The sequence below is a fragment of the Oculina patagonica genome, chromosome 12 (assembly GCF_052425735.1).
Source record: "Oculina patagonica isolate OP01 chromosome 12, crgOcupat, whole genome shotgun sequence".
NCBI lineage: Eukaryota > Metazoa > Cnidaria > Anthozoa > Scleractinia > Oculinidae > Oculina > Oculina patagonica.
Genome location: NC_135769.1, coordinates 17,870,052 through 17,888,201, shown reverse-complemented (window position 1 = coordinate 17,888,201; position 18,150 = coordinate 17,870,052). Strand labels below are relative to the sequence as shown.

Here is an 18,150-nt window from a genome sequence, read left to right as displayed (position 1 = left end):
ACTTTTGTAAGGTCCGGGTTAATGTACTTTTCCGAGCTCCTTGCACCTTTGTTATATTGCTCAATAAATAGGAGCAAGATACCTTTCATGGACCTCCTCTGCGGGTTGACCCTTAGATTCAGACGTGTGTCGGAGCCTTTTGCAAAAGTCACCACTTTAACACGCTGGATGTGGTCGTAAGCGAACTCTTTGCCGCCCGAATAAGCGCTGAACGCTTCATCTGCAATTTCCTCGCTTCTTATCATCTCGTACTCCAGCTGGATGTTTGTCAACTTGTATTTTAGTTTTGTTGTATCTGAGCCTCTGACCACATGTTCGGCTGCCGCGAGCTTCAGTTCGAACACAAGATCGTTGTATAGTGCCTGAGGATAAAATGCCCCATGGTCAGTTAAAATCTGGTGATCCAGGCGGATGCGGTATTTATTTCCATATATCTCATTCAGCTTTTTTTCTGCGTCCACACCTGAAGTTTTCTTATCGCCAGCATTTGAGCGAATTTTGTTAAGGTCCTCGCTCTGAATGCCCTCTGGCACCCTGTCGTCGCGCTCCTCCTGCGAAAGGAAAAAATCCTCAAATATTTTGTAGATGTCATAGCCAACCGTGTCCTGCACGACGGTGCCTTCGTACTTTACAACAAAATCGTCGACCAGAGCTCGGCTGACGTTGTCAACCAGAAAGTTGTTGGCATGGCCTCCGCTCAAGTCGATGTTGAAGCGCAGCGCCAGCGAGCCGGGCACAATGACCTCGTTTTCGTTCAGCTTGGGCACTGAAACATACAACGTTTCCTCTGGATTGGCTTCTGTGCGGTCAAAAGTGATTCGTTTTACCGCGCGCTCGGCTTTCAGTGCGCCGAGTATTTTCTCTGTGCGTCCCGGTCGAAGGTTTTCTTGAACAGCAGCCATCTCTCGATTGGTTTTATTGTTAAATTGAAAAGTTTAATTTAAAAATATATATATATAAATTAAGCGATGGCAACAGGTGGTGGTGATTTTGGATTCGAGGACCCTGATTTGGACCAAGATCTTGACCACAACAGTGATAACGATGATGAAGAGGAACAAGAGGTCGACACAACCCGACCATTTCAGCCCGGGGAGGCATCCACACCCTACCATGGGGGTGAACAACATGAAATGCAAACGATGCAGCACGAACAGAGCGGGCTGCCAGACACATCCTACGAAGAAACACCTTTTTTGGGAAGCTTTATTCATCAAGATGACAAACCGGCAATGATTGACAGAGCTAAAGATTTTATCAAAAGAAAATTCCCCAAAGTGAACTTCGCAAAATTAGGCCCAATAGGTTTTAGCAAAAAGAGTGGCAATGAAACTACAATTGTATCCTTTGGATCAAAAGGTGGCGAGACCGAAATTTTCAAAAAAGACGGAACTGGCCTTCTCAAAAAATTCACAAACAAGTTTAAAGCCCCCCTTGGGCCAGAAGCGGAATCTCTGATTGCTCAAGACAATGAAGAAATAAGAGAAATGAGACCAAGATTAAGAGAAGCTGAAAGTCAAATACAACAGGCAGAAACAATTGACATGCAGAAAGAAAAAGCCACCCAAGAAGTAGAAGATTTCAGAATAAGAATCGAGCGAATAGATGCCAAGATGGAACAACTTGGGTCAAATGTTGAAAATGAATCAGAATTGCGCAGACTTAAGCAACTGAAAAAAAATCTTGAAAAGGATTTTGAAAACAAAAAAAAAGAAGTTGCTGCTCTTGAAAAACAAGCTAAGCAGAAGGCAGAAGAACAAACACGAGTCGACCAACTAAGGGCAAGCCTCGCTGCCATAGAGAGCAGAAGAAACACTTTGCAAGAAAGGCTCAACGACACAAGAGCGTTGGATGATCTAAAAGAGAAAGAAGCCGAGCTGAAGCAACAAAACGAGGAAGATCAAGCTGTTATAGAGGATGAGAATGCCTCCCCCACTGACAAACAAGCCGCGGAAGAAAGAGTTGCGGAAAGAACCGAGGAGCTCGGGCGTTTGCAAACGCAGATTGCAGAAAGAGAAAGGGCGCTTCCACTTCGTGAGAGGATCAAAGAGATCTTCAAAAAACATGGCGTGACATTAACAGCAATACTTCTGGCTGCTGGTGTCACGATTGGTTCTGTTATTGGAGCCATTACAAACGCGTTGAAGGCAACCGGCAAAGCGTTGGGGAAAGGCCTAAGTGATATTGGCTCAAAGGTAGCATCAGCTCTGCCTGGTCTCATTGGCTCGATTGCGAAATTTCTTTTCAAAACCGCTGGTCAAGTAATTGGATTTCTTGCAGAGCACACCTGGCTGCTTATCCTTGCTGTGGTTGCTTTTCTTGTTGAAAAATACATCAAAAAGAGACGTTAGCGCATAAGGGTGTAGAGCAAAGCTGCTGCTCCAACCGCGCCAACAGCGACAGTTGCTTTGTTTATTTCGTGTGAATCATTGGCTACGGCCTTCGTAGGTTTAGCGCTTTGCGCGTTGCCGTCCTTTGGACGGGGACCGTAAAGGTCCCTAGCTTGTGTTTCAGCAGCGCTTGCTGCAGGTGCCTGATTTTTTTTTGCTGTGGCGCTCTTGTGTATAGGATTTGAAGGGTGGCTGTTTGGTGGGTTGATTTTTGATTTTCCTCCCGCCATCAGTTTAAGAGCTGCTTTTTTTGTAGCTTTATTAACCTCATCATTCACTCCTAATTTCATCCCAACAACAGCCTGCTTAAGCTGGTTATTGTAACCAACAACGCTTTCTGTGTTTATCACCATACGAGCGGGCATCAGCCAGGCACCTGGGCAGACTGCAAGGTTAAGCCGAACCTTAGCTTCGTCGATGGCTAATTGGTATCTTTGGACCGACTTTGCCAGATCAGGTTGCCTTATAGCGTCTTCAACCAACACGAGGAACTCACTTTGCGCTTCCTTTGCACGGCCGCCTGTTCCAAGTATGCTACTTCGAACGTTGACCTGCGAACCGAGAATACAGTAGACAAAAGCCTCTATCGACTGGTTTACTCTCGACAAACCTGCCTGAGTAAGCCCTTCAGTGCCGTTAGGACAAAACCAGTCTGCCTGTGCATATGCAGCGTCGTCTGGCTCGATGTATTGAATCAAGTTACCTTTGCTTGCAGCTCCCCCTTCGTCCGAAAATTTATCGTAATCGGGGTATTTTGCTCCAGTTTTGTTTGGTCCAATGTTAGTAATCCAGATATAAACGTTACCAAGTCCGTGGTTTGCGCCTGTTGTGAAACGGAAATCGCTTGACGGGTCGACACCGAACTCAGCGCATATTCTTTTGTAAGAAGCCACGTCGTACTTGTTGTCGAACTGGCTAAAAGTGGGGTCGCCTGGCAAGGCGCTTACGCTCTGAATTCCCCCCATCTGAAACAATATTCGCCTTATCGTGAAATAAACGTGAAAAAGATAAAAATTACGCACAATCGGTGGCAAGCTAAGAGCTGAGTGCTCTTCATCGAAAATATCTCGACTTATACCGCAGCCTGTTGTCGCGCACCATACCGCAAAGTTAAGTTGCTGTGGCCAATAGCCCATATTTTGGCTAGCAAGCCACCTTTTTGACTCTTTTCCTGATGTATGCTTCAGTTTTGTTTTTTGAAAAATCTCTCTTAATTTCGTTGTGAAATATTGATCTGGTGTGACGTAGATGTTGATTTGGCTGTTAAATATTTTTTTCAAACTCGGTGCGGCTTCGTGAAATCCAACCGCGGGAATTGGCAAAGATGAGCCTTTTGCGCCGCTTGGTGACAGCTGTTGTGGAAAACCGCCTGAAATTTGATTCACCCCCAGTGCTTTTTTCATCTCTGGGCTCCAATATTTGCTGTCAGAGCCAAAAACATTTATCAAATGGCCTTGCCCTGCCTTGTAATAAATGTCTGCCGTTGCTGTGTGGTTGTACGCGAACTCAACCTGTGCAACAAATTTTGTTCGGTCAGCGTTTGGATATTTTGCAAGAAAAGGTTTCCATGCATTGTCTTTTGCCGCTTTAGAAATTGTAGTTGCTTCTGGGGTTTTCATCCACTTCATAAAACCTCTTGTTTTTGAATCCATGGTCCTCTTTTATATTAAACATTTTTTATTTTTATTTAATATAAAAATGGTTGTGCTGACTGTTACCACAAAAGAAAATCCGAACACTGTTTATTTTGACCAGCCTATTCCAAAACCAAGCTATATCCGGCTTTTAAGTTGTTCTCTTTACAACAGCTGGAATAGTTTGGAAAAGGATGGAATAGTTTTTTATAAACAAGTGAACAAGGAAGAGAAGGCGCGTTATATACGGCAAGGAAACTTCTCACTCGATGACATTGGGAGTATTTTTGAAAAAGGATTTCCAGAGAAAAACATGTTTTCTGTAACAAAAGGCATTGCAGGCCGTTCATTGATAATAAAAGCAAAAGAGCCCAATTTAAAAACTTTTGGACTGAATGAAAGTCTTATTAAGTTCTTTAATTTGCCTGGGTTTGAGAATTACGCAAGTATTGAAAAGGAATTTTTTGAAACAATTGAGGTAAATAATGTTTCAAATCCTAAAAATTACTTCATCAACTGTGACCTTATCGACAAGCAACAAAGCTTGCTAAATGGTAAGCCATCAAGCCTTTTAGCGTTTTTTGACATACGTGGAAAACCGTATGAAAAAGTTTATTACCAAAATACACATTTTAACGTCTTGCGCGACGTTTCTGCTGAAGAAAATGTATCATCTCTGACTCTTTCGATTAGAGATGAGAATGGAAAGCCATTCGATTTTAACGGCACAAATCTTACATATGAGTTGGAATTGAATTAAATTAAATACAAAAATAACTTTTATGTATACGAGACCATGTCATCTGCTAATGTGCTCCCGAGTGCCCCTGCTTATGGTGATCGCGAAGAAACACAACTTTATCCAAGCCTCCCAACAAATGCAGAGAATTTTCGGCTGACTGAAATAAGTAAAATTGAAAAAGAAATATCCGCTGAAGCTGAGCATTACAGGCTTGTGTTAAAAAAATATAAAAAAGTCCGGAAAGTTATTCACTATTCCGTGGTCTGTCTTGGCGCCGTGACGGCAGCTCTGTCTTCTGGAGCTGTTGCCACTTCACTTACTGGTGTTGGAATTGTTATCGGCGTTCCTGTTGCAGCAGTAGCAGGTATATCTGGCGCAGCTTCCACTGGCCTGTCAGTTATCAACAAAAAGCTTGAACGTAAAGTTAATCAGCACTCAAGAATCCTCGCTCTGGCTGTTGCAAAACATGACTCAATAAACAGCTCTGTCTCACAAGCTCTGAATGATAATCTTGTTTCTGACAAAGAGTTTCAACTGATCTTACGAGAAATGCAGAAATATCGTCAACTTAAAGAGACTTTACGTTCAAGCTTTGCACACAAACAAACAAATTCACAGCCAGACATCGAAAAAATACGACAAGAGATCATAAAAGCAGAAAGACAAAAAATGAAAAAAAAACTTCTCGAAAGCACCACCGACATTTCGAAATAAAATTTCAGTCCAATAGAACATTTTTTCATTTAATGAAAGAATGATTGTCTGCGCTCATCTTGTCGTTTACTTTGTGATGGAAGCATTGTCGTTCGAGTTGCAAAAAAATGTTCGAGACATCACAAGAGAGGTTGTTGTTTGCCTGAACGAGGCAAAATAAAAGGTTAAAGCGTGCTTAAAGTGACTTTCAGCCGAGTCGAAATCAGAAAAAAAATAAACACTTGATTTAATCCCCACAGTCAAGGGCTTGTCTGAACAATGCATGCAAATTTTTTTTGTGTGTGTGGGTGAATGTCCCACAGCGCCAGACTTATGCAAATCAACAGCTTTTTAATGATATAATAAGCAATCAATAAACATTACAAGTGTGTTAAGTAAAATAATTTTATTCAGTTGCTAAGTTAAATGTTCGTTGACAACGGCGGACATCTATGGCCGCGGTATCCAAGGTAAAATGTTCGTTGACAACGGCGGACATCTATGGCCACGGTATCCAAGGTAAATTGTTCCTTGACAACGGCGGACATCTATGGCCACGGTATCCAAGGTACATTGTTCCTTGACAACGGCAGACATCTCATGGCCGCGCGGCGTCTGTCCTTTGATGACTTGACAAGTTTTTTGTCAAGTTTGTGAACTTAGCAAGTTTTTGTCAATTCGGGTTACGCGTAACCCATTGGCATTCCAATGTGATGACGTGTTTAGGCTTTAACTTGGCCGATTTTTGTCAAGTTTGAGAACTTGGCTGATTTTGGTCAATTCGGGTTACGCGTAACCCATTGGCATTCCAATGTGATGACGTGTTTAGGCTTTAACTTGGCCGATTTTGGTCAAGTTTGGCAAACGCTTTAGTTGTATTAGGCTATCGTTTGACATCTACAAATGATTCATGTCGATAAACTGAGTTAAATCTTCTTAATTTTGATCGAAAAATGTTTGAAAAACGTCTACAAGCATCCGATATACTTAACCTTGCGACCAAACTTCACGACCAAGCATCTGATTGTTGTCCGTAATTGCTAAGGTTTCGCGAAGCGAAGGCACGAATAGCTGATGTAAAATATTATAATCAGATCCTAGTTTGTCGTTTCCAAATGATTCATGTCCGTAAGCTGTGTCTTTGCTTCTTTTTCAATGAAGGTTTGATAAACGTCTTCATACATCGGCCATGCTTGCTTGTGTAATACAAAAAAGCTCATGTGAATAATATAAAGTTATAATTTTAACTGTGATTGGTCACAAAAGACGTCATTACATCGGGAAATAACCTATTAACTAAAAATAGTAATTACGCCTGGTGAATAAAATTACCGTGATCTTATATTGTTCTTTTATGTGCTAGAAAGTTCTTAGCTCAATATTTCACGGTATATTTACATGTTAGTCAAATTAAATATTGTTGTTGAATAAATCATAGCTCTCAAAAAACACATACAAAGAGTTTGAGTTGTTTTCCGGCTAAAAATATTCAAAATGAAAAAAAAACAATTAGATTACGTCAAGGGGGTTTCCCACGCAATTGGCACAGGGTAAACAATGACTTCCTGTGTTACTCAATAATTTATGCACTCACCGGAGCGTGCAAGTTTTGTTTAGCTTGTTAAAACGTTTGCGACAACACTGCTGTCTAGTTTTTTTAATTTTTCAATCAGATCGTCTGTTAAAAAGATTGTTATTTGTTTTTCATTTTCTTTTGTTTTTTTGTAGGTTGTAAACGCTTTTCCACGAGATCTTTTCAAGTTTTTCTTTACATTCAAGTTAATTTCTCCAGTTCTCCCTCTTCCCATCTTCGTTTACTCAATAAGAGCATTTGTTCAATAGGAATTGTTTCTGGCACAGCAATTAAAGGTTGGTTGTAATTTAATACAATGGCGCCATACAACGATTGGTACACTGTCGGGTCCGGCGAATCTGCTTCAGGAAGTTAGGAATGTGAAAGCCACTCACATTTTCCTCCTTTCACACAAAAGGGCTGGCCTTGCGGGCCCCACACACATGAGAGTTTTGGCATTGCGACCCCCACACACATGAGAGTTACCGGTTGTGGACACAACTTGCAAAAAATAGCGAGGCGAGACTGGCGAGCCAGCGAGCCAGGCGAGCCCGAGCGGTTTTTTTTGCAAGTTGTGCCACAACCGGTAACTCTCATGTGTGTCCAGGCCACATTGGTGGGAGACGAGCGCTCTCACCACTGCGCCATCGCCGCTCCCCAAAACAATAACAAACAACAACAAATCGATCGATTCTAAGCATAGAACGGAAACGCACAGAGTTTTGTATGCATATTGTACAAGAAATGGATGAGTTATGACCCGAGGCGGCGGATGAAATTAGTTTCCCAAGTTGGTGGTTTGGCCACGTGACCCCCTCAGCGCTCCTTAATGCAGACCGGTATATTGGAGAACAAATTCTGTTAGTCATATTTGTCCTGTCAAATGAGTCAAAGCATTAATATTATACAATGTTGTGGTGGATTTGTGGGAGAATCTCGTGGAAACTGCCCATTTCACAGTCAAAACCACTGGACCAGCCGGCCAGTTCTGACAAATGGAAATCGCCCTAGAATGTGATTTATGAGTGCTTTGTAAAAGCATTACTAGGATGTGAAATAAAACATTATTATGCTGGAGGGCAAAGACTTCGAAAAATAAAACTGTATTTTACACTACTGTGCTAATTGAGGATACCGTAGATAATCAAACAAATAGCTTACAAATAGTTCCGCATATTGTTACTTCTAAACTATTCTTTATTTACCGTCAGCTTTTTTTTTCTCGTTTTAGGTCAGCAAAACAGTATTTGCAGACTAACACCTAACGATTATCTTGATCAAAATATATGCGTAACTAAAACATCAGTAAAACGCGACGCATTTCATGTTATGCTAAAAATGTAGCTAGCAGCCAGGTGCAATATTTTGTCAAAATATACACTATTTTTATAAACATCTATTGTTGGACATAGAAGGAACTTTCTTTATTTTTAGGCGATTTAATCTTGGTTTATAGGCGATTTGTTTTTAATGTTTTAGTTGTCTTTAAGTGTTTTTTTAGGCGATTTTGCGTTTTTGGCGATTTGAGCTGATCTTATTTTTTTCAATTTTCAAAACAAAGCGATATTGGTATTGGTTTTTGAAAAGGCTGGAAGACAACTCTCGGAGCAAGGATGAGAACCAACAACAAACTCAACCCACATATAATATAACGGCAGGGCTGAGAATCAAACCCAGGCCACCTTGGTAGGGAGCGTGCTCTCACCACTGCGCCATCCCTACTCCCCCTTCGTTTAAACATTATTATGAAAAATTAAAGGTTCCTATAAAAAAAAGTATACATACATTCGTATTATATAGCGTCAAGAGAGGATAGCGTTTGCAAATACGAACATCAAAACGCGCAAGTAAGAAATGGCAATATTAAATTTTATTTGAAAACTGACAAAGGAAAATAAAGAATGTTTTATTAACTGCACATGTTATTCATCTTAGCATTCCCCAAAGGCAAATAAACGTAATTAATTATTTATTCGCTTAAACACAAAAATAGACATGTTTACTTAATATTTTAATTCAAACACTCCCCTCTGTAAGTCGACTAAGCAAGAATTGACGAGGATTTTGAAAGGCAGTCAATATTATTTGTAGAAACTACAATAATGAAAGGAAGGATGCAAATTGTGAGCAGAACATTACTGAAAAACATTTTGTAAAATAGCAATATTATCCATGGTAAAACTTATTAATTCAATTTCTTTCGCAACTGATCTTTCTTTTTCACAAATAAATTGGTTATGTTTCCTCGCAGATGGGAAGATCCGTTCTGTTAAAGTAATCGCGAAAAGTATAAAATATCAGAGAACATTAACGATGGGAGAAAGTGCCAAGTCGGCAAGGCGTTATAGGATATGTTAAAAAGAGTTTTTGTTTTTTGTTTTGCTTTATTTTGTTTTTACAAACGTTGTTTTGTATCCTTTGACCGGTTGTAAGCAAGCCGAACCATTTACAGTCGCTTAAAAAACACGACAGGCCTTCCAGGTTATTACCAAATTGACTTGCGGCTGTAAAATTTCATTTAGAGATTTCAACCATGATCGATTAATTTATTAGTACCGCAATTCGTCTTAATTAAAAAAATGGTATAAAACAAATGACACGGAAATACATTGAGGTGACAAAAGTGCGCATCCTAAATGTGCTTCATATGAATAAATTAAATTCTGTCAGCATGTATGAATTAAACGAATTATTTCTCGTCGACTGTCGCTGCAGATAATCAAAGTATTTTTAGCATGTTATGGACTAAGTCTGGAAATGCAAATAGCCATCTGATCCAAGCAGTCATGAGCCGTCCCTCTGCTGTGTTATCTGAGCACGCTTAGCACCCAGCTCGTGAGATGCGCTCCGCCAATCAACACGCGCGCTTTTCAGGAGGGAAATTATGTATTGTAAATGTTGTCAGATGCGAAACACAACTTAAAGATCTGCGGAGGACCAGCTGTTTTGTTCCGCTTTTCGTGCTTCGCTCCTGCAGTTGTGTGCTCCACTGATACAGCGAAGAAGTCCTTCATCGGAAAATGGCCGCGGTGTTAAAGGACGAGAAGCAGCAATCTTTCCAACAAGCGTTTGGCGTGTTTGATCGCGACCAGTCAGGGGAAATCGACTGTGTCGATTTCCCAACGGCCGTTCGATCTCTAGGCTACAACCCGACGAACGGTCAAGTGGAAGAGGTTCTCAAAGGTGCCAACAAGGGCGAAAAAGATAAAATTAATTTTGACGAATTCGCGGACATGTTAGGAAGATTTGACTCAAGTAGCAAGGACGAAGCGGAAGAATCTCTGCGCGAGGCTTTTAAGTGAGTATATATGCAAAGGCAATTCTTGCTTTTTTTTTCGCAGGTTTTTCAAATCTTTTTTTAATTTTGATTTGCACGCGGATTTAGTCTTTTATTACCGCAAATAAACTGTATTGATAAACTCGCAGTGCTCTAGCGCGCGTTTGCGAATAAATTTTTTCTGCGGACTATTCCACACAACAGTAAAATCAACTCTGCTCTAAACAGTCGATTTAGCCTACATTTATTTCAACCAATAAAGTTTACTCGAGTACGGAAATGCTATTCGACCAAAAATAAAAATAGAGCCGAGAAGCACTTCAAAAATACTTTACGACGGAATGGGTAATTTTCACTATGTGTTTTGTCTTGTTTCAATTTAGCGCATTCAGGCCGAGCAGATGCGAATATTTATTTTGTTTTAGCAGCTAGGTTTTCGTGTCTGGTTTCGGATCACGTCTGACTTGATTGGGCTCAAATTAGCCAGCGCTTAAATTTGACAAGCGAAAAACTTTCATCACGAACGAACTTGCCGACAAATATTGGCCCAATGTAAGTCGTTGTCGCTCCGGATTCAAATTTAGCTCATTTGCTCTTTAAAACGGTGGGCGCTACCGATATTATCACAAGCTGTTACGAGATTTATTTTCCCGCCAGTAGCATTAGACAAATTCAAATATACAGACAGGAAAAAGTCTAGATAATATAACCAAACGGTGAAATAAATAAAGATGAAAGTTTTTTCGCCTCTAGATATACTATCCCTGTTCTTTGGAAAGGAAATTGCTTAATTGAACCGACTTTCTACTTTAATTTCTCGTGATGTTTACAAGATCGTACATATAAAAAAACGTTTCGGCTAAAAATTATAAATAGAAAAATTATACACGCACGATCTGCATCCGAATTACAATATATATTTTTTTATTTTTCTTTTAAGATCACTAATTTATCCTCGCAAAGAATCGATCGCTATCAACGACAACATGCGAAAATTCACGCAAAGGCGAAACAAAAAAAAAATCTGTCTTAAACGTTACAGTTTGATTGCCAGCTAAATGTCTTCTTGGCGAACTTATTTTTTAGTATTTGCTTGTGTGACAACGACACTGCTAGGCAACAAGAAAAGCTCAATAATAAACAAACACGACTTTCTCGGCTTCGTTTGCACAAGTTGAGTTCACCTGCCAAGTAGCTTGTCAGATGGTTTTTTTTTAAGTAATGATATTAAGCTCCCAGGCGATGCGCGCAAAAATCACTTAGTTCGCTGTTTCCCTTTTTCCCGCAAACGAGACGGGATAAGTAAGTAGAAAATAAATTAAGACACTCCGTAGCAGGCTTTTTGACAATTTGCCATTTTCCGAAGGTTTATTTTGAGCCCAGTTGTTAACACTGCTGCTTTGTAGCAAATTTACATGTCAAAAAACGGGAGAATACGCATAACGTTTTTGCAAAATAATCGAATCCGAACATCAAGACACCCTTATTAGTTCACTCACATAACGTCCTTTTTCAAGAAACAAGCTACTGAAGACATTTTAGTTGGTTACACGCTCAAGAAAGCTCGGTTGATATATTTTTTTTTCGCCGATATTAAAGGCGTGTTCGGGGTAAAAATAGCTTCAAGTTGGAAACACTGTTTATTAATGATACGAAAAAAAGCTGCTCTTTAGTTCTCGGCTCAAATTGTTAACCTTGAAAAGAAATTTAAGGTAAAAGATATAGAAATCAAACGTTTACGTTTATAAAATGAGCACGAAAGCTAGAGATTTGCCAAAGCACTATTTATTTTTGTTTCGCTGCAAGGTTCTACAGCTACAGCAAGCTTGACAAATCGCACCTGCCATCAAGTCCCTTTGAATTGTGAATATTGAACGTGTTAATTGAGCACCACTATATATCTGCGAGAAAACGGAAGACAATTTTCGAAAAGCACACACAGACAGACCCTGATAAATTAAACAAATATCATGAAATGCTGACTTGAAAAAGTGTTGATGGAATTCTTGATCCCGAATTCGATGCTTCACAATCTACCCCTTGACTCGTTTTTTACAAAATTGCACTTTGGTGGAAATTTCCGCCGGTGTCGGATCATTTGCGATAACTTGCGCGTTTGAAAATCAACTGTCGTAGCAGATATGGACATTTTAAGGCCCGTTATGGATATTTTGCCGAGTTCCGCAATTACCAGCGGGAAATCGATCGAAATCCGGAGCGCTACGAAAAAGAGCCGCTAAAAATAATATTTACCTTTTAAAACTCCCAAATTAATCTTATTTCTCCTCCTGAACAATATCAATGCACTCTAAAGTCTCACGAAGACGTGATGAGAATTAACAGTTTTATCAACAATTTCTCAGGACGAACAAAAACTAAAATAAAGTATCACTGCACCATTGCACGATTCAGCGCCAGTTTCGTAATTTCGTCCTCAAATAAGAACGTCTATTTTAGCGCAAAGGTAAAGTGTTCTTCGCTTGAGCCTAAAAATGTTTTACTTTGTAATAATGTTTTTACTTTATCAGTTATAAAAGGAAAATGATATTGCCGTAAATCACTTGGCCAAAATTGTATGTCGGGTCATTTTTGGTTCCAATTTCAATGATTCCGAACAAAGCTGTAATCAGTGTTTTTGTCATTTTTACAAGAAGTGGAAAAAATTATAGCTCTTGTCCAGAACGTACAAATTTCCCTGGATACAACAGTACATTCTTAGCATATTCTTTAAAATTCTAGCCTTTTTTGCCCTCACGTCAATAAAAAAGGTTAAAAGCGTCAATTTGTGTCAATTAAGATGGCGACCACTGTAATTTCCCATTTTCCGAAGCCGACACAGGCGTTAATGATCCTAGAAGAGCCAATTGTTTAATTAACGGACGAAGAAGCGCCAATAAAATTTTAACAGCATCCTGATATCTTCCTTAAGTACAGCCAGCCATCTTTGAAGAATCGCCTTGCCAAAAATAGCAACGGTTTGTGCGAATTAAGTCTGCTTACAAATGTTATGACGGAAATATGTAAAGTTTCATTAGGATCAGCTCAAAATCACGGATAACTGGACATTTTGAATGAGTACAAATCTTTCGGCATTTATTATTATTTTCTTTATCTTACCGTAATGATTCGATTTAGCGCCCTCCTTCCAATAAGCGCCCCCTTCCCGTGCTAAAATGAACAATTATTTTAAAAGTAACTGAATTTTTAACAATTTCTGACTGTTACAGTTTCGGTTATTGTTAGATACATTTGGTTGTTTCTCAAAAAATTAAATAAGCGCCCTGTCCCGAATTAGCGCCCTGTCTCGAATAAACGCCCTCCCTTGAGGTGCCAAAAGTAAATAAGCGCCCCGGGCGCTAAATCGAATCATTGCGGTACTTACTAAAATCATTAAATATGTGTTAGAAAAGTGATTTACGTTTTCTATCTGATTCAGGACTGAAATAAAACTTTGCTTAAAAGGAAAAGCTCAGTTTTCGTTATATATAAATTATTTGCGAACACTCACCGAGTTTTTACGACCCTTGGTCTAAAGGGCCTACTTTTTTTAATTTTAATATTTAATTTAGTTTAATTTTTTTAACACTGGCTAGTTTGCATTATTATTATTCTAAACCAAAAAAATAATTGAAAAAATTAATAACATTGGTTTTATGTGAAGCATATCTATGCAACAAGCGCCACATTCAAACACGACTGACTATTCCTGACTTTTAGCAACTGCTACTTAAAAAAACCTCCAAAAAAAAAATAAAACAAAACAAGCCTAATTATCCATATCACGTATCTTTGCAACACAATCTTCGCCAGATCAAAGCGCAGCGCATCCTCGTTTTCTTTTCTTTTTTATTTAAATTTGCCAACTATTCAACAAAAGAACTCTTCGTTTCATTAGCCAATGGATCTCTGGTTAGTGACTATCTTTGCTATTATTTTTAATCAGATTCATTTTGCAATTTGCGAATCCTGGCCAGAAAACAAAATGGCGGTCACCTGACGAACAACTAAGCTCGTTCCCAAAGTCTTGCCCCATCCTGCTTGCATGTCAAGTCCCTGGGAACGAGTTTGATGATTGATATCCATCATTTTACAGGAAATTCGACCGTGATGGTAACGGATACATATCCCCGGATGAGCTTTTGTACGTGGTGTGCAACAGCGGCGAGAAGCTGAGCCGCGAAGAAGCAGAGGAACTCATAAGCATGTTCGACAAGAATGCGGATGGTCAGCTCTCCTGGGAGGAGTTTGTAGAGTTCTTCAAGTGTGACAGAGACGCACCGGAAAATAACATGACCATCCCAGAAGAGGACTTCACAGAGGAAGATACACGTACATGACTTCTCGTTTAAATAATTTTTTTAGTTCACTCGTTTTAGAGTTGTGACTTTGGAAAAAGGGGTTATGTCACGCATATTGAGAAATGTCACGCGTTGTTATATACTCTTTGATCCCCAAGAAGTTGGTTGAAAAAGAAGCGTGTTCGGAAATTTATAGTTTATTTGATGAAAATATTAATTAAAAGAATTAGATAGCATGTTGAAACTTTGTGCATGTTTGATATATCTTCTCAAAAAAGTTATGAACTAAAGCGAAATCGGGGAAGTAAGTTGCCAAATTTGATCTTATCACAGCTTCTCTTTGTTTTACCGTTAAAGACTATTGAATAATTGAAAGTATCTTTTAAAAAATTAACAAAAACCCAAATTGGAAAAGTTGCGACAATTGGAAAAGTTGCCTCCCTTTTATGGCTATACGCTCTCGACCAATGGGCGCGTGAGAATTCAGTTACTGTAAAATAATTCGTTAACGTTATATCTGGTTTCACATATTAGGTATTTCGCACACAGCCACCAATTTGTAGAGCATTTTCTCGTTAAAATGTTTTATTTCTGTAAATAGCTAGTGACAACCCCTTTAGCGTACTTCATAGTTTGCTATGCTACATGACACGATTTTTCTCGCAGTTCATGACCATTTGCCTTGAATGCTCTCTCTTTCGCTTGTGGTTAACATCCGAAAGAAGACTTCAATTCGAATCACCTTACATTTGTACAAATGACTTCATTTTAGAGTTGATTCTGGGTTTATTGTTAGGTTTATTCTGGGCAACCAAAAAATCATCTCTCAACCATTAAACTACGCAAACTACAGCAGCTATTCTGCTATAAATTACACCGTAGAATATCGCTTATAACTCTTTCCTCCCTCCCCGGTTATAAGCTCCCCCGGCAATAACCCTCCCCTGCCTGCTTTCCTCCCCCCCCCCCCCCGAAATTCTTTACAATTTCCTCCTTAAATGAAAAGCGTTTATTATCAATGCATTTGCAATGTACGTCAAAAAAGTTTTGCTTCACTAAAAATATCAAAACTATCATTACCATCTTTTTATACAGAGGATATAACATGCTAAACGTCTTCTTTTCCTCGCATCCACTTCGTTAAGTAGTTTCAGGGTAGAAAAGGACTCGAAAGCTCTTTAGAAAAAGCCGGGATTAGACGGTATAATGAAAAACGATGTAACAAACTTGCGCGACAAACGAATTTAAAGAACAATTTCTTCTATTTCACAAGCACGATTTCGAGAAGCACAAAAACTTATCTTGATCACTGGAAACCCATCAATGAAGGTTTGACTTTGTAGAACGGTACTCGACAAATGACAGGAATCCATTAGGAATTGAGGATGACTAAAGATGGCGAATGAAAAAAACGAACTGTGGAAGTAGTTGAAAATACGAGACTCAGATTCCTTTGAAAATTGATCTAGGTATTTTTTGCGCTTCCGGCCCTATCCCCCACCCGGGGGCAAGGAACTAAGCTAATGTTTTTGAGCTTCGCGAAATCACAGCGACCCTATAAAGTCTATAACGTATTTACGTTAAAGATGACTACAATAGAATATTGTTTGTTCTTGTAACTGTGCCTTTTATTGCAGTTCCAGCAAAATCACCTTCTATTTTTTTCACAACTGAATAAATTCTTGCCTAATATTGCATTCATTTGTTCATTTGTACAGCATACATCTTTATATTTTAAATAACAATGCCATGCAAAGCTTGTAAGACTGTCAGTCTGTGTGTATTAAAATATAATAAATAATTAAAGAGTGTTATCAGAAGCACCCAACGGTCTTACACACCAAATGCACATTCATCAAAAATAACTTGAGCGTCTACAAAACGAGAGTGCAAATACAAAACTATTTTACTACAGTGTGAACTTGTGCACCATTGGACGCAAATGAGTTTACTATAACTGTTCTTAGGAAACCTTTCGACAAACTTTACACTGAAGAGTTCCAAACGAACACATTTTGCAACATTTTGAAGCAAACTACCGATAGCAATGAATGTAATGCTTCACATCAACAATTTCCACCAATATTAAGATCATGCCAAAAAAATTTACGCTCTTTTGACGCAAACAATATAAACAGTTCCACGCCAACAATTTCCCGCCTTTTTTACCTAAACTACCAATAGCAAAGAACATAAATACTTCCACCCCAACGCATTTCCCACCATTTGGTTCAGTTCCCGCCATTTCGGCTCCTGGCGCGAAAAGCTACATCGTACAGTTTAACTGTTGACTAACTCACAAAGACAAGTTATGAACTAGTACCTAAGCAATTGAAAATCCTACACATCAATGGACGACTTGCTGCTCAGGTTTGATTTGAATGGATCTAACGCAGGCTGGACTTCTTCCTTTATGAATTTGGACACCTATAGCGGGACCAATAAAACACGATGTTAGTACGGTACAATTCGGTCTGGCCAATCATTATTAGCCTTTTAAAAGCCCGGGGCAAAATAAGAACGAAAATCGGCGAGATTTGAAGAATAACCGATGCACAACATGGTTCTTTTTTCCAGCTCTCATCATAGACCATTTCCGAGTTACCCAATGCTTCTTTTTCAAACTGAGTCTACGTGCGAAACCATTCATATGAAAACGAGTTTCACCTACAGGTCCATTTTCATGCAAATCAAACTCATTTTCATTTGAATGGTTTCGCACGTAGACTCGTTTTGAAAAAGAAACATTGGGTTACTCGGGAATGGCCTATTGATCTGACTGCCTATGCTGTCCATGTTGTAAAAATGAAATCGCCCCTCACATTTTCTGAGGATTTCAATAAGTTCTTTCGAGACACATTTACCGCATACAACAATCCTCTTAGAATGAACTGCTCGCATAATTGAGTTGTTCGTAGTACTAGTGGCTTCTACGTAATTGTTGTGGCCTTTTGTGATGCAAAATGAGAACGAAAATCGGCGAGGAAAACTGCTCCATAACGCGGAAAACTGCTCTTATAGCTTGGTTATTCCTTACCTTCCTCACTGCAAGGCTTTAAAAAACAAAACATCAAAATTGAAATGGAAAAGGATGCTAATTTCTATCAGTTTGACTGCAAAACAAAAGCAACGTTTCGCCGCCAGAACAGAAATCACATCTCCACCCTTGTAATTTTACGGTTTTACCTTCTCTCCCCACCCCTAAAACAAAAGCTTTGTACCTGCTGTGGTGCACGGCCTATGAATGTACTGGCATCCAAGATGGCGTCTAACTGACTGTGAATTGGGGCAAAGTACTCACAGCTCTTGATTCTTTCAACCAAATCGTTGTCACCACCCTGCTCCTTGACAACCGCCCCAGACTCCTGGGACAGAACGCGGATCTTCTCGTGACAATCCTGCCAGGTGCAACATTGAGAAGACATAAATTATAAACTATTTTGGTGACTCTTGTCTATTTTTCTTCAAACAGAAGCTGTTAACTATAAAATTACAGTGAAACAATACGTCTGTCTTGTTGTTATGGTCCAATTTTTGGCCCAA

The 18,150-nt window shown here is 39.3% G+C and overlaps 2 protein-coding genes across 3 annotated transcripts in view; one reads left to right on the top strand and one right to left on the bottom strand.

The window, feature by feature from the left end:
• The window catches only part of LOC144632439 (adenylosuccinate lyase-like), a 44,045-nt gene that overhangs the window by 15,976 nt on the left and 9,919 nt on the right, over window positions 1–18,150 (bottom strand). Inside the window, exons 11-12 of one of the 2 annotated variants that reach the window (XM_078491092.1) lie at window positions 17,829–18,005; window positions 16,931–17,034 (exon numbers count right to left, since the gene is read on the bottom strand). In XM_078491092.1, the coding sequence (XP_078347218.1) occupies window positions 16,948–17,034; window positions 17,829–18,005 (264 nt within the window). In that variant the 3' untranslated portion in view covers window positions 16,931–16,947. Of the gene's footprint in view, window positions 1–16,210; window positions 17,035–17,828; window positions 18,006–18,150 lie in introns of those variants that run through there. The other variant, XM_078491091.1, reaches the window with a different exon arrangement.
• On the top strand, window positions 9,785–14,768 carry LOC144632665 (neo-calmodulin-like). The gene is made up of 2 exons (XM_078491349.1): window positions 9,785–10,330; window positions 14,403–14,768. Exons 1-2 carry the CDS (start codon window positions 10,053–10,055, stop codon window positions 14,644–14,646), a joined length of 522 nt encoding a protein of 173 aa, XP_078347475.1. The 5' UTR covers window positions 9,785–10,052; the 3' UTR covers window positions 14,647–14,768.

Coding starts and splice junctions, on each gene's coding strand:
- LOC144632665 (XM_078491349.1), top strand. CDS start 10,053: ATGGCCGCGGTGTTAAAGGACGAGAAGCAGCAATCTTTCCAACAAGCG. Junction 10,331..14,402: donor TCTCTGCGCGAGGCTTTTAA/GTGAGTATATAT, acceptor ATCATTTTACAG/GAAATTCGACCGTGATGGTA.